At 51.2% G+C, this 15,443-nt stretch overlaps 1 protein-coding gene across 1 annotated transcript in view; it reads left to right on the top strand.

Moving 5' to 3' along the window:
- NOTCH3 (notch receptor 3) overlaps positions 1-13,927 on the top strand; it is a 37,802-nt gene extending 23,875 nt beyond the window's left edge. Inside the window, exons 26-33 of the mRNA XM_040240987.1 lie at positions 331-485; positions 562-784; positions 2,210-2,294; positions 4,271-4,433; positions 6,321-6,625; positions 6,891-7,038; positions 10,894-10,991; positions 11,810-13,927. Of these exons, the coding sequence (XP_040096921.1) occupies positions 331-485; positions 562-784; positions 2,210-2,294; positions 4,271-4,433; positions 6,321-6,625; positions 6,891-7,038; positions 10,894-10,991; positions 11,810-12,865 (2,233 nt within the window). The 3' untranslated portion in view covers positions 12,866-13,927. The remainder of the gene's footprint in view (positions 1-330; positions 486-561; positions 785-2,209; positions 2,295-4,270; positions 4,434-6,320; positions 6,626-6,890; positions 7,039-10,893; positions 10,992-11,809) is intronic.
- The last annotated feature ends 1,516 nt before the right edge of the window (positions 13,928-15,443 follow it).

The raw sequence follows: 15,443 nt of genomic DNA, 5'->3' as shown, positions 1-15,443 counted from the left end.
ATAATTCCTAGATAGTGCGTCATTTCATATGTAGACATTTCAACATACTTCTCTAAACACATAAGCTCTCTTCTTAAAAACACTGTAATACCATAATCACAGCTAAAAAAATAAACATCCTTAATATCACCAAATATATCATAAGTGGATTTAAAAAAGAAAAAGATAGTTTGAGGGGATATGGCAGGATTGGATGCCAGATGGGAGTTAGTGGTGACCTGGTGAGTAGACATACTCTTCTGAGCACAGTGCGGGGAGGTGGGCGGGGCCTGGGGCGGGGCTTCTGGCAGTGCCTGCTGAGCCTCCTGTCCCTCCCCTGTGTCTCTGCAGCTCTGTAGTGATGCTGGAAATTGACAACCGTCTGTGCCTGCAGTCACCGGAGAACGACCACTGCTTCCCTGACGCTCAGAGCGCGGCGGACTATTTGGGAGCGTTGTCGGCGGTCGAGCGCCTCGACTTCCCCTACCCACTGCGGGCGGCGCGGGGTGAGGCCCGGCCCGGGGTAGGGGGATGAGGGTGGGCTTGGGCCCCTGGTAAAGACCCCCTGCTTTCTGCCCGCAGGGGAGCCAGTGGAGCTGCCGGAACCAAGCGTGCCGCTGTTACCGCTGCTGGCGGCCAGTGGCATCTTCCTGTTGGTCCTCCTGGTCCTCGGCGTCATGGTGGCCCGCCGCAAGCGTGAGCACAGCACCCTCTGGTTCCCCGAGGGCTTCGCGCTGCACAAGGATGTGGCCGTGGGACACAAGGGCCGGCGGGAACCCGTGGGCCAAGACGCGCTGGGCATGAAGTGAGGACCCTACCCGATCCCTTACCCCGTCCCTGACTATGGCGGGGCCTGAGGAGCCCTTGAGCCCACCTTCACCTGACTCCGACCTCTGACCCCTACCGGACCCTAACTTCAGACTCCAGCTTGGACATCAGTGTTTGTCTCCTTGACCAATGACTCCATAATCCCTAAGGGATCACCCCTGATTTGTGACCCTTGATCTCCTTTCCTGTGGTCCAGTTCCCTGACTTAGATCCTATTGTGACAACCCCCTCCCCGCACCCCAGCCTCTCAGACTTCACCCTGATACTCAGAATGTGTTCCCACATGACTGTGGATCTCATGACCTCTGTCTGCACTCCAACCCCTCATTGGACCTATCCTTGTGAGCCCCAGTACCACCTCTGGCTCTAACCTACCTTGACTTTTTTTAATTTATGACAGTATGATAGCACGTTTACAGGAGACTTGGAAAATACAGAAGAAAGTTAAATATAGTTCCACAATAGTATATTTTTTAAGTAGATAAATTAAGATTTTTCATTGGAGTTTCAATATCAAACTCTCAAAAAATTAACAGAATGAATTAGACAGAAAAGCAGAGGGATATGGTAGACCCGAAAAGCAGTATGAGCCAATTCAACATAATTAAGATTATACAATTTTCACACAACAGCAGGGTACAAAATCTTCAAGTTCCCATAGACGTAAGCCAGGAGATACTGGCCCATACCCAGGGTCATAAAACAAGGTGCAAAAATGTCATGGTCTAAAGGTATAGAAATCATATAGAGTCTGTTCTTTTGTCACTGGAACCATGTTAGAAATCAGTATCAAAAGAAATTTGAAAATAACCCACATATTTGCAAGTGCACTGTGACATTTACCAAGAGAGATCTTTGACTTAGCCATTGAAAGCCTCAAGAATAACCTACCCTGACTCTTGACCTGACCTCTCACCCCCTTTCCACCCCAACTCAGTGCTCATTCCCCATGATCCTCAGTCCTGGCCTTGGCCATGGCCTCCACGTCCCTGACCAGCCCCTCAAAACTCCAGCCCCACCCTGTCCTAATCCTTGAATTTAACTCTCCTGTGACCCTGTGCCCTCTGCTCCCTCTCCACAACCTCTTCATTCCTGGCTACATCTCTCACCTGCTATGAGGATAACTCTGTCTTTCATGACCTACGATGTCATCTGCTGTAACCCATGCTGTATGCCTGTGACCCTCACCTGTTCCACAGACATCTGCTCTGACTTCTGACCCCACTCCTGTCCCTTCCCCAGTTCCACCTGACTGTCACCATCGCAGCCCCTGACAGTACCCCCTGCAACCCCGACCACATTCTGCATCCCATCCTTGGACCCTGTCTCTTGACCCTGTGTGCCCTGCCCCTGCTGACCCCATTGTCTTTTCTCCCCTCCCCCCTTCCCACTGTCCCCACAGGAACATGGCCAAGGGTGAGAGTCTGATGGGGGAGGTGGTCACCGACTGGATGGACACAGAGTGCCCGGAGGCCAAGCGACTGAAGGTTGTGTTCCCTCCTGTGACCCCTGCCCTCAGGGTCCTGGGTGGGGGCCCAGTGGTCAGTGGGAGAGCCAGGGGAATCCCTGCTGTCCCTGGTTCCCGGGAACAGTCACGGCAACTACCCCATCCTGCTCCTGGCGTCTTTCCAGAGGGGATCCCCTATCCCAGAGAGTGATTCTGCATTCTCTCTGATGTGGCCACCTTAGTCCAGTGTGCCCAGCCTGAGAACACCCCCAGCTAGTCTTTTCCTGTCCAGGGGCCACACCGATGGGCCCTGTCTTTGTCAGCGAGAGTTGCCATAATGAAATACTGCAGACCGAGGGGCTCAAACAACAGACATTTATCTTTCTCACACCTCTGGAGGCTGGGGCTTCCCAGGTGGCACTGATGGTATAAAGAACCTGCCTGCTAGTGCAGGAGAGGCAGGAGATGTGGGTCCAGTCCCTGGGTCAGGAAGATCCCCTGGAGGAGGGCATGGCAACCTACTCCAGTATTCTCTCCTGGAGAATCCCATGGACAGAGGAGCCTGGTGGGCTGCAGTCCATAGGGTTGCACAGAGTCGGACACGACTGAAGCGACTTAGCAGGCACAGATACACACTGGAGGCTGTAAGTCCAGGATCAGTGCGCTGGCAGGGTTGGCTCTTGGTGAGGGCTTCTTATCTTGTAGAATGTGTCTTCTCACTGTGGCCTTGCATGACCTTTCCTCTTTGTGTGCAGAGAATGAGGGAGAACTCTGGTGTCTCTTCCTCTTCCACTGGTCCTGTTGGATTAGGGCTCCACCCATATGATCTTATTTAACCTTAATTACTTCCTTAAAGGCTCTGTCTCTAAATATAGTCATGTTGGGGGATTAAGCCTTCATCACATGATTTTTGTTGTTGTTCAGTCGCTAAGTCCTGTCTGACTCTTGGCGACCCCATGGACTGTAGCACGCCAGGCTTCCCTGTCCTTCACCATCTCCCTGAGTTTGCTCAAACTCATGTCCATTGAGTTGGTGATGCCATCCTACCATCTCATCTTCTGTCATCCCCTTCTCCTCCTGCCTATGTTTTAATGTTTGTTAAATGGATACTTCTATTGCAAATGACAGCCAAAGAAATCTGCTTGCTCCAGGCTTTTTTTCTGCTTTCTTTCTCATCCAAAAGTGGGTGTTAAGTATATGGTGCAGAATGTTTATATGGGTGTTGTGAAATTATTGCATCATCTCTTTTTTTTTTTTTAAGGTTAATTAATTAATCCTTGGCTGTGCCGAGTCTTTGTTGCTTTGAGTGGGCTTTCTCTAGTTGTGGCAACTAGGGATGCTCTCTAGTTCTGGTGGGCAGGCTTCTCATCGAGGTGGTTTCTCTTATTGCAGAGCATGGGCTCTCAGGCGAGGGCTCAGTAGTTGTGGCGCCCAGGCTTAGTTACTCCGAGGCATAATGAATCTTCGTGGACCAGGGATCAAACCCATGTCCCTGCATTGGCAGGCGGACTCTTAACTGCTGGACCACCGGGGAAGTCCCTGACTGCATCATCTTCATTTTACCAATGAGAAGCTCAGAATTCTGGGGTTACAAGCCTACTAAGTGACAGTGTCAGACACTAAATCCACACTGAAGGGTGTCTCATCCTCCAGGACCTTTTCTGGCTAGCTGTCCATCACCTGGCTCTCCCCTTTTATGAAATGAAACTCCCCACCTGGGTCCTTGAGCTCAGATCTGATCTGATCGGGCTCTGGGTAGTCCTGTGTGTGCTCCGTCGCTCAGTCATGTCAGACTCTTTTCAGCCCCCATGGACTGTAGCCCGCTAGGTCCCTCTATCCATGGGATTTTCCAGGCAAGAACTGGAGTGGGTTGCCATTTCCCACCGAAACACCTGGGAAGCCCCTATCAAGCACCCGCCGTGTGTGCATCTCTGTGAGAGAAATCTGGGCGAATGCCCAGGTGGTTCCTCTGTGTCTCCCAATTCCTTGTGAGACCCTGGGTCCTTGTGCCTCCAGGTGGAGGAGCCTGGTGTGGGGACTGAGGACGCTGTGGATTGCCGCCAGTGGACCCAACACCACCTGGTTGCCGCCGACATCCGCGTGGCACCAGCCATGGCCTTGACACCACCGCAGGGTGACGCAGATGCGGATGGCATGGATGTCAACGTGCGCGGTCCAGGTCAGTGATGGCGCCCCTGCCTCTAGAATGCCCTTGATCCATCCTGCTCTTGAGAGGTTCCATCTGAGTCTGTGCTCTGGGAACAGCTGGGTGTGTCTGGCTGTCTGTCAGTGGGTTAATCAGTCCTGATAATCAGGACTCTTGGTTGTATGTGATAATAGCCCAACTCAAGCTAACTTAAGTAAAACAAGGGATTTACTGGCTCTTGTAAACAGAAGCTTCAGGCACATTTGGATCCTGGACTTGTCAGCTTTTGGTTCCAGTTCAGGCAGTCTTTCTCCTGCAGGTATTACACAACCTTTTTCTCATTTGTAACAGCAAAAGTCCCAGGATGAGGGTTTTTTTTTTTTAATGTAGCTGTTAGGTTTAAATTTAATGCACACATTCTTGTTGATGCTCAAACTATTGTATCTTTGGCCAATGAAAGCTATTTATTTATTAAAAAAATTTTTTTGGCTGCACTTGGTCTTTGTTGCAGTATGTGGGCTCTTTGTTGCTGCTCATGGGTCTTCTCTAGTTGTGGTGCAGGGGCTTCTCGTTGCCGCAGCTTCTCCTGTTGCAGAGCAAACCTCTAGGGTACCTGGGCTCAGTAGTTGTGGCACACGGGCTTAGTTGTTCCGCAGCATGTGGGATCTTCCCAGATTAGGGATCCAACTTGGGTCCCCTGCATTGGTCTGCAGATTCTTAATAACTGGGCCACCAGGGAAGTCTGGAACATGCAGATTGACAGGCCTGGGCTATATGCCTGTCCCTGCAGCGGGGGGTTGCCTTTACCTAGGGCTTGAGAATGGAGAACGGGGTGCTAGTGGCTTCCTAAGGGAAATAAGAGCAAATGCTTTTGCAGAGTAGAGCAGACCATAGTGTCTGAATCCTCTGGGGTCTGTCTTTGCCACATTTTATAATATGCCTCCTGCAGCTCTGATTTGCTTTGGCTCCAAATGACTTGCACCTGTGGCTGTCTTTTGACTCCCTTTAGGCCCCCATGTACTTGGTATTTTATGTCTCTCGGTGCAGCTCCTAAGCAGTGGATGCAGGTATATGAAAGGCTCAGCTCCTTTGTCTCAAGCTGGATTACAATTCTGGGTACAACTAAGCTTTCAGAGTCCCGCTTTGGGATCAGACTGAAATGTTGTTGTTCAGACTCTAAGTCGTGTCTGACTCTTCCCGACCCCATGGACTGCAGCACAGCAGTCTTCCCTGTCCTTCACTGTCTCTCGCAGTTTGCTCAAACTCATGTGCATTGAGTCGGTGTTGCCATCCAACCATCTCATTCTCCGTTGCCCCTGTCTCCTCCTGCCCTCAATCTCTCCCAACATGAGGGTCTTTTCCAGTGAATCAGCTCTTTGCATGAGGTGGCCAAAGTATTGGAGCTTCAGCTTCAGCAACAGTCCTTCCACTGAATATTCAGGGTTGATTTCCTTTAGGATGGACTGGTTTGATCTCCTTGCTCCATCACCATGATTCAAAAGCATCAATTATTGGGTGCTCAGCCTTCTTTATGGTCCAACTCTCCCATCTGTATGTGACTCCTGGAAAAACCATAGCTTTGACTAGACGGATCTTTGTTGACAAAGTGAAATAACTCAGGCTGAAATAACTCTCCAGGAATGTGGTCATCATCCACTTGCTTGACTTCCTTCCTCCCTCGTTCTGTGTACCCTACTGCTTAGGAGGCCTGCTGCCACGAACCAAATGCCTGTGAAGCCTCACCCTGGGTTGGCTTCGGAGTACCTGACACAAGTGTGTGTGCATGTGCGTGTGTTCGATGCGAGGATTGGCCCCTCGATCCTGTACTTCCACACATCCCACTTCCTCCTAATACAGTGTCGTATTCCCTGGGAAGGCCCTGTGTCTGTCTTCCTTCTGACACACTCCTGGTCCCTGCAGATGGCTTCACCCCTCTAATGCTGGCCTCCTTCTGCGGGGGAGCCCTGGAGCCAGTCCCAACCGAAGAGGACGAGGCGGAAGACACATCAGCCAGCATCATCTCAGACCTGATCTGCCAGGGGGCACAGCTTGGGGCTCGGACTGACCGCACTGGTGAGACGGCTCTGCACCTGGCTGCCCGCTATGCCCGGGCTGACGCGGCCAAGCGGCTGCTGGATGCTGGGGCAGACACCAATGCCCAGGACCACTCTGGCCGCACCCCCCTGCACACAGCTGTCACTGCTGATGCCCAGGGCGTCTTCCAGGTGAGATCGGCTTGCTTCTTGGGACTTCAGAGCTGGGACACACATCAGACAGACTTGGATTTGAGCCCTGGTTCTGCCTGTCAGAGCTCATCTTTCTCATTTGTGAAATGGGGATATATGAGTGTAGAGTTACTGTCAAGTAGCTGCTCCCTGAACTCATTGGTTCCATGGGAGGCATTGGTTGGGGTCCTCAGAAGGCTTGGGGGTGCTTCTTGTTCCCTTGTTCTTGCCATGACTCCCCCTGCTGCATCCCCATCTCCCCTAGATTCTTATCCGGAACCGCTCTACAGACCTGGATGCTCGCATGGCAGACGGCTCCACGGCACTGATCCTGGCAGCCCGCCTGGCAGTGGAGGGCATGGTGGAAGAGCTCATCGCCAGTCACGCTGATGTCAATGCTGTGGATGAGCTCGGTAGGCTTTGGGGGTAGTGGTGGGTGGGGGCTGAGACAGTGTCACCTGCACCCTGACTTGGTGTGAACTCACACCCACACTGAGACCCAGTCAGTGAAACCCATGCACTCATAACAGGGGTTCAACATGGACTTACACTCTCATACATTTATTTATTTTTTTTAATGGCATCCATTAGCCTATATTGTGCTGCAGTGATTTAGAAAAAGGTGCCTTTCCCCATGGGGGTTCCCAGGGGGCTCAGTGGTAAAGAATTTGCCTGACAATGCAGGAGACCCAGGAGACATGCGTTCGATCCCTGGGTCACGAAGATCCCCGGGTCAGGAAGATCTCCTGGAGGAGGAAATGGCAACCCACTCCAGTATTCTTGCCTGGAAAATTCCATGGACAGAGGAGCTTGGTGGGCTAGAGTCCGTGGTCTCACGGAGTCTGACACGACTGAAGGACTGAGCAGGCAAGCATGCCGTTCTCCAAGACACTTTCTCTCTGTCTGCTTTGTTGGAAGAGCGTACACTGGTGCCCCCTGCTGGACTACCGGTGTAAAACTTGCAGATCAGCCGGTCTGTAGGTGGGGATCACTTCTTGCTTGGAGGTGGCTTGTTTGCCCAACAGCAACCTGCCTTGTGTCTAGAGAACCTCACATAGCCACAGACACACTCGGACTCTCAGAAACATCTTTGGAGGCAGGTGTTCTCAATCTCAGCAGCACTGACATTTGGGGCTTGGGTCATCCTTTGCAGTGGGGGGCCACCCTGTGCAGTGTAGCGTTCTTGGTCTTGACCCACTAGATGCCAGTGGTACCCCACCTCCCAGGTATGACAATCGAAAATATCTCCAGACATTGCCAAATGCCCTTTAGAGGAAAATCACCCCTGGTTGAGAAATATGGTTCTAGAAGGGCACTGGCCAATAGAACTGTCTGTGATGATGAAGTACTGTTGGTCTGTGCTGTCTAATATGGTAGCTCCTGGCAACGCCTGGTGATTACTTTACAATAAATTTTAGAATGTGTTCATCACCTGAAAAAGAAGCCTTTGCCTCTTAGCCATTCACCCCTCCACACCCCCCATTTTCCGTGGCCCTTAGACAATTGCTAACGTACTTTCTCTCTATAAGGATTTGTGTATTCTACTTTATATAAATGGAATCACACAATATGTGGTCTTTCTTGGTCAGCTCCTTTCACTTAGCCTGATGTTTTCTAGGTTCATGAGCCTGCAAGTGGCAGGTATATACATGGTAGCATGTACCAGTATTACTTTTTGTTTGTTTTGTGGCCTTACTGTGAGGTTTGCGGGGTCCCAATTCTCTGACAGGGATTGATCCCAGCCATAGCAGTGAAAGCCTGGAATCCTAACCACGAGGTCACCAGGGAACTCCCTCTTTTTTTAAGAAAATTATTTATTTTTGGCTGTTCTAGGTCTTCGTTGCTGGCTTTCTCTAGTTGTGCTAAGTAGGGGCTACTCTCTCGTTACGGTGCTTGGGCTGCTCACTGCTGTGGCTTCTCTTGCTGGAGAGCACGGGCACAGGGCTTACAGCCTTCAGTGGCTGCAGCTCCCGGGCTCTAGAGCACAGGCTCAGTTGCTGTGGTGCACAGGCTCAGTTGCTCCACCATATGTAGGGTCCTCCCACACCAGAGACCGAACCATGTCCCCTGTGTTGCAGGGTTCTTAACCACCGGGTTCTTGACCACTAGAACACACAGAGAAACCCCCTTTTTTGTTTTTAATGACTAAATAATACTCTATTATATGGATGCACCACATTTTGCTTACACATTCACCCACTGATGGGCATTTGGGTTGTTTCTGCTTTATGAATAATGCTGCTATGGAATTCATGTATCAGTTTTTGTGTGGACATGGTTTTATTTCTCTGGGATGTATCCCTAGGAGCAGAATTGCTAGGTCACATGATAAACTCTTTTTAACTTTTTGAGGAACTGCCAGACTGTTTTCCGCAGTGGCTGCCCTAGTTTTCATTTCTACCCACAGTGTATAAAAAAGGTTCCGATATCGCCATATCCTGACTGACAACTTGTTTTTCTCTGTCTTTTTGTACTGTCTCCTTAGTGGATGTGATTTAGTATCTCAATGTGGTTTGATTTACATTTCCTTGATGGCTAATGATGTTGAGCATTTTCCCACATTTCTTAACCATTTGTATATCTTTGGAGAAATGTCTATTCAGATTCTTTGCCCATTTAAAAATTGGGTTGTCTTTTTATGATTGAGTTACAAAAGTTCTTCATATATTTTAGGTAGGTCTCTTATCAAACATACAGTAGGTTTATTATATTTATAGGTTTTCTTTCAGTGGGGACTGTACCCCACGGCATATGGGATCTTAGTTTCCCAACCAGGAATCAAATCCCCCACTCCGTGCAGTGGAAGCTTGGAGTCTTAACTATTGGACCATCAGGGAAGTTCTTGTAGGTTTTCTTTTTACTTTCTAGGTGATATCCTTGTGTGTGTTAGTCGCTCAGTCATGTCTGACTCCTTTCCACCTTCTGTCCACGGAATTCTCCAGGCAAACATACTGGAGTGGATTGCTATTCCCTTCTGCAGGGCATCTTCCCAACCCAGGGATGGAACCTGAGTCTCCTGTGTCTCCAGCATTGCAGGCAGATTCTTTACCCACTGAGCCACTGGGCAAGCCCTTAGTTCCTCTACCAGGAATCAAACCTCCACCCCCTACAGCGGAAGCTTGGAGTCTTAACCATTGGACTGCCAGGGAATTTCCCTATAGGTTTTCTTTTTTACTTTCTGGATTATGTCCTTACAAGCACAAAAGGTTTTTCATCTTGATTATGTCCAGTTTATCTATTTTTGTTGTTGTTATTGTTGCTTGTGTTTTGGGTGTCATATCTAAGAATCCTTTGCCTAATTCAAGGTCTTGTGAAAATTTACTCCTGTGTTTCTTTCTAAATGTTTTATAGTTTGAGCTCTTACATTTAGATATTGGGTTCACTTTGAATTATTTTTTGTATGTGGTGTGAGGTAGGGGTCCACCTTTGTTCTTTTGCATGTGGAGATCTGGTTGTACCAGTACCATTAAAAAAAATAATTTTATTTCTTTTTGGTTGTGCTGGGTCTGCGTTGCTGTGTGTGGGTTTTCGCTAGTTGCAGTGACCGGGGGCTACTCTCTAGTTGAAGTGTGTGGGCGCCCCACTGTGGTGGCGTCTCTTGTTGCAGAGCGCGGGCTCTGGGTTCAAGGACATCGGTAGTTGTGGCTCCTGGGCTCTAGACCACAGGCCCAATAGTTGGGGCACACAGGCCTGAGTTGCTCCAAGGCATGTGGGATCCTCCCAGATCAGGGACCAAATTTGTGTCCCCTGCATTGGCAAGCAGATTCTCCACCGCGGAGCCACCAGGGAGGCCCTCCAGCATGATCTGTTGAGAAAGTTATCCTTTCCCCATTAAACTGGCTTGACACCAATGTAATTAATTAATTTATTTTTTGCCATGCTGTGAAGGTTGTGGGATCTCAGTTCCCTGACCAGGGATTGGATCTGGGCCGTAGCAATGAAAGTTTGGAATCCTAACCACTAGGCTACCGGGGAACTCCTTTTTTTTTTTTTTTTTCAATTTATATAAACTAAAGAACCACATGTGACTGTGGCTGTTGCACTGGACAGCACAGCTCTACGTACAACTTAGTGAGGCCCACATAATATGCCCCAAATATGGGAAGTTACACCTATAGCTGTGCACACATGGACCCAAACACAGGTACTCAGCCTAGCCCCCCCCATTCCAGCCCATATTCTAGACACTTCCTGCCCCCCCACCCCCGAGGGGGAGGGGCAGCTAATGAGCCGGGTCCTGACCTCAACCTCCCCTCGCTTGCCCACAGGAAAATCGGCCTTACACTGGGCTGCCGCTGTCAACAACGTGGAGGCCACCTTGGCTCTGCTCAAGAACGGGGCCAACAAGGATATGCAAGATAGCAAGGTGAGCCCCAGCCTTTCACCTTCAGCCCTGGAACAGCCTCCGCAGGCAGCAGAGGGCAGGTTCGGGGAGGCTAGTGGGGACACTCGCCCTGCCTGTAGCCAGTGTGCACGTGAGGCAGGGCCCAAGAGGTTCCAGTAGTGGACCAGGGGAGGAAGTATATGGCAGTTGCTGGTGACCTTGGGCGAGTTACTTAACTCTTCTGAACTTCTGTTCACATTTTTGAAATGGAGAAGCAACAGTACCCACCTCATCGCCTCTTCCAAAGATTCAGTGAGCTAATGCTTTTGTAAAGCGCTTAGAGGATCCTCAACAAAAGATAGCTATTAGGACTGTTGTTTGAACAGTAACTTTACAAGGTGGTATTACTCTCATTTTACAAATGGAAAAATGAGGTTCAAAAGAATGCAGGGGTAGATTCCATCTTTATCTAAAATTTCCATGTTATATTTGTTATGTATATATTTTTTTGCATTAATCTTAACTTTAAAAACTGCATTAAATACCGTTTATTTTGATAGTAGAATTTTTCGCCACCCCCTTAAATTCTGTGCCTAAGGTGAGTGCCTCACTCTCCTCACTCTAGTCCTGGCTTTGGGGCCTGAAGCTTCTTAATAGGTGCTGGATGAATAGGGCTTTAAGGAAAGAACTTGCCCAGTTTTTCATCCAGGCAAAACTCAGATTCCAATCAAGGTCTGTCTGGCTGCAGAGTATGAACTCCTAGCTCTGTTTCCCCCAGAGACTAGAGGCCTCTGTGACGTTAGGCAGGACTTAACCTGACTCTTGACCCTGACGTCTTGTGGGTTCCCGGGCCCCCACAGGAAGAGACTCCACTGTTCCTGGCCGCCCGGGAGGGCAGCTTCGAGGCGGCCAAGCTGCTGCTAGACCACTTTGCCAACCGGGAGATCACAGACCACCTGGACAGGCTGCCCCGGGACGTGGCGCAGGAGAGGCTGCACCAGGACATCGTGCGCTTGCTGGACCAGCCCAGCGGGCCCCGGAGCCCCCCTGGCCCCCACGGCCTGGGGCCCTTGCTCTGTCCGCCCGGGGCCTTCCTCCCCGGCCTCAAGGTGGCGCAGTCCGGGGCCAAGAAGAGCCGGAGGCCCCCGGGGAAGGCGGGGCTGGGGCCGCAGGGCACCCGGGGGCGGGGCAAGAAGCTGACGCTGGCCTGCCCCGGGCCCTTGGCCGACAGCTCGGTCACGCTCTCGCCCGTGGACTCGCTGGACTCCCCGCGGCCCTTTGGCGGGCCCCCCGCGTCTCCTGGCGGCTTTCCCCTCGAGGGGCCCTACGCGGCCGCCACAGCCACGGCCGTGTCTCTGGCGCAGCTGGGTGGCGCGGGCCGGGCGGGTCTAGGGCGCCAGCCCCCCGGGGGCTGCGTGCTCAGCCTGGGCCTGTTGAACCCCGTGGCCGTACCCCTCGACTGGGCCCGGCTGCCCCCACCCGCCCCTCCGGGTCCCTCCTTCCTGCTGCCGCTGGCCCCGGGACCCCAGCTGCTGAACCCCGGGAATCCCGTGTCCCCCCAGGAGCGGCCCCCGCCCTACCTGGCCGCCCCAGGACACGGCGAGGAGTTCCCCGCGGTGGCTGGGGCCCACGGCAGCCCCCCCAAGGCCCGCTTCCTGCGGGTCCCCAGCGAGCACCCTTACTTGACCCCATCCCCCGAGTCCCCCGAGCACTGGGCCAGCCCCTCCCCGCCCTCACTCTCAGACTGGTCTGACTCCACGCCCAGCCCGGCCACTGCCGCTGGGGCCCCGGCCACAGCTCCTGGGTCCCTGTCGGCCCAGCCGCTCCCCTTGTCGGTCCCTGGCGCTCTTGCTCAGGCCCAGACCCAGCTGGGGCCCCAGCCTGAAGTCACCCCCAAGAGGCAAGTGTTGGCCTGAGGGCTCCCCAGTTCCTGGATTTGGGGAGGCTGAAGGGGCACCCCGTCATGATTTTCCTCTCTCTCTCCCCTTTTAGTCCATTTCATTCTGTTTCTCGTTTTCTCCTTCACACCGCCCTCCTTGCAGTGTGACCAATATAAGTCACCAGCCTAGGGCTTCAGTCTTCCTTTATTTATAAGGGGTGCAGGCTAACCCTCACCCCTGGGTCCTGTGGCGAGTCTAGGACATCCGCCTGCCTCTCCCCTCATCCTGTGGCCAACACCCCCCTACCTCCATTCCCTCTTTCCCCCTTTTCTTGCCTTTTCTGGCCCCCCTCTCTCACTCCTCCTGCTCTGACACAAGCGGATTATTATTATTTTTTTTACATTTTGTATAGAAACAAATTCATTTAAACAAACTTATTATTATTATTATTTTTTACAAAATATATATATGGAGATGCTCTCTGCCCCCCTGCGAACCCCCCCCAGTGCCCCCGTGGGGCTGAGTCTGTGGGCCCATTCGGCCAAGCTGGATTCTGTGTACCAAGTACACAGGCATGACCGGGCTCCTGTGTACCAAGTACACAACCCTGGTGTGTACCAAGTAGGCACCCTTGGGCGCACCCTCAGGGGCTAGGGGTCGGGTGAGACTTGGGAGCCTCCTCCCTGCTCCACCTCCCTCACTTCACTGCATTCCAGATGGAACTTATTCTAGAGCTTTGCCCTCTGGCCCAGAGAGCCTGCCCACAGTCCCTCCACCCCCATCCTAGGGTGTGGGCCTTCTCCCTTTGGGAGCTGGGAGGGTGGGGTGGCTGGTGGGAATATGAGGACCAGGGGAGATGTGTGCATTCTACTTTGTCTCCCTGTAAACAATGGGCCTGCAGGAAGAGAAGGAGCTGCTGCCTGGCACCTCTTCTTCTTGCTACTCCCCTGGCCCAGCCTCAGGGCAAAATAGAAGTATTTGTAGGCTATTTTTGTAATATAGCTTCTGGTCACAATCCCTGTGTAGCTAAGTCCCCAGGCCTTGCATTGTACAGCCCCCTGTTCCGTCACCACCTAATAAAGGAATAGTTAACACTCAGTGTCGTCGTTGTGTGTCTAGGTAAGGAGAGGTGGTGGTAGTGTGGGGTTTCAGTCTCTTCAGCATTAACTTTGAGACAAGCTGAGACACGGGACCTGGGACCCTTTCCTGCAGTGCTTGCACCTAGACAAACGTCTCCTGGAGCAACAAAATACAAAGAAACTATAAGGGACTAAAAATGCCTGCAGGCATTGTATACTGGGGGCAAATTACGGACAATAAGATACGAAAAGACCAGAAAACCCCAACTGCCACCTCTGAAGAGCTGGGAGCAAGAACAGGGTACTGTGCATGCCTGCTGCACACAATACCACCTGAGGGCTGGGTACCACCTAAGCCACCCCTCCAGCTCAACTTTGCCCTGGACCCCCCACCCCCACTTACCCCATTTAAGGAACCAGCTTGTCCCTCTCTGCTGTTGGGAACTGAGCAAGTAAAAGGACCTGTTGTTTGTTCTCACTCCCCACTGTTGCAACAGGGGTCCTAACAAAACCTTGCCTGAATTTCTTATCTGGCCTCTGATCAATTCTATTGATGAAGGTGTCCAAGAACCCTGGTTCGTAACTTGAGCTTTCATCTTGGGGCCAAACCATCTGGCTCACCTGCTGACCCACTTTTGCTTCCTCTTTTGATGGATGACTCCATTGATTGGACTAGGGGTGGCCACCTGACTAAAACTGAGCCAATCAGATTCTTGCTTGAGAATGTTTTTAAAATGAGGATGCCAAGAAAGCTATCATTTGGTGGAGCCACTAAGGCCAAGACAGATGAAGAAATATTGATAGACAATTTGGGGTGCTGGGTACTGATGAGAAAATGGCAGAAGACTGGAGCTAGGCAGTCTTCTTTGGTAGGATCAGATTCTATGGGAGAATCAGAGATGAGCACTCAAATGGTTCCAGGATGTTAAGTACTTCATTTCCAAATGGAAATTCCAGTTAATTGAACATATATTCCATTGACATCAATGTTTTTCGTTGTTCAGTTGCTAAGTCGTGTCTGACTGTTTGTGACCCCATGGACTGCAGCATGCCAGGCTTCCCTGTCCCAGGCTGTCTCCTGGAGTTTGCTCAAACTCATGTCTATCAAATTCGTGAGACCATCCAACCATCTCATCCTCTGTCACCCCTTTCTCCTCCAGCCCTCCATCTTTGCCAGCATCAGGGTCTTTTTCAATGAGTCAGCTCTTCGAATCAGGTGGTCAAAGAATTGGAGTTTCAACTTCAGCATCAGTCCTTCCAGTGAATATTCAGAGTTGATTTCCTTTAGGATTAACTTGTTTGATCTTGCTTTCTGAGGGATTCTTAAAAGTCTTCTCCAGCTCCACAATTTGAAAGCATCAATTCTTTGGCACTCAGCCTTCTTTATGGTCCAACTCGCACATCCATATATGACTCCAGCAAAAACTATAGCTTTGCCATCAGTGGGTATTTATTAATTGCCTTCTAAGTGCCTAAGGCTGGTTTTGCATGGATCTCAACTCTGCTTCATGCTTCCTTGGGGTTTGGAGAGACCG

Source organism: Oryx dammah, unplaced genomic scaffold (assembly GCF_014754425.2).
Source record: "Oryx dammah isolate SB20612 unplaced genomic scaffold, SCBI_Odam_1.1 HiC_scaffold_5, whole genome shotgun sequence".
Lineage (NCBI taxonomy): Eukaryota > Metazoa > Chordata > Mammalia > Artiodactyla > Bovidae > Oryx > Oryx dammah.
Note: the sequence above shows the minus strand (reverse complement) of the source record. Positions and strands in the feature narration are given on the sequence as shown.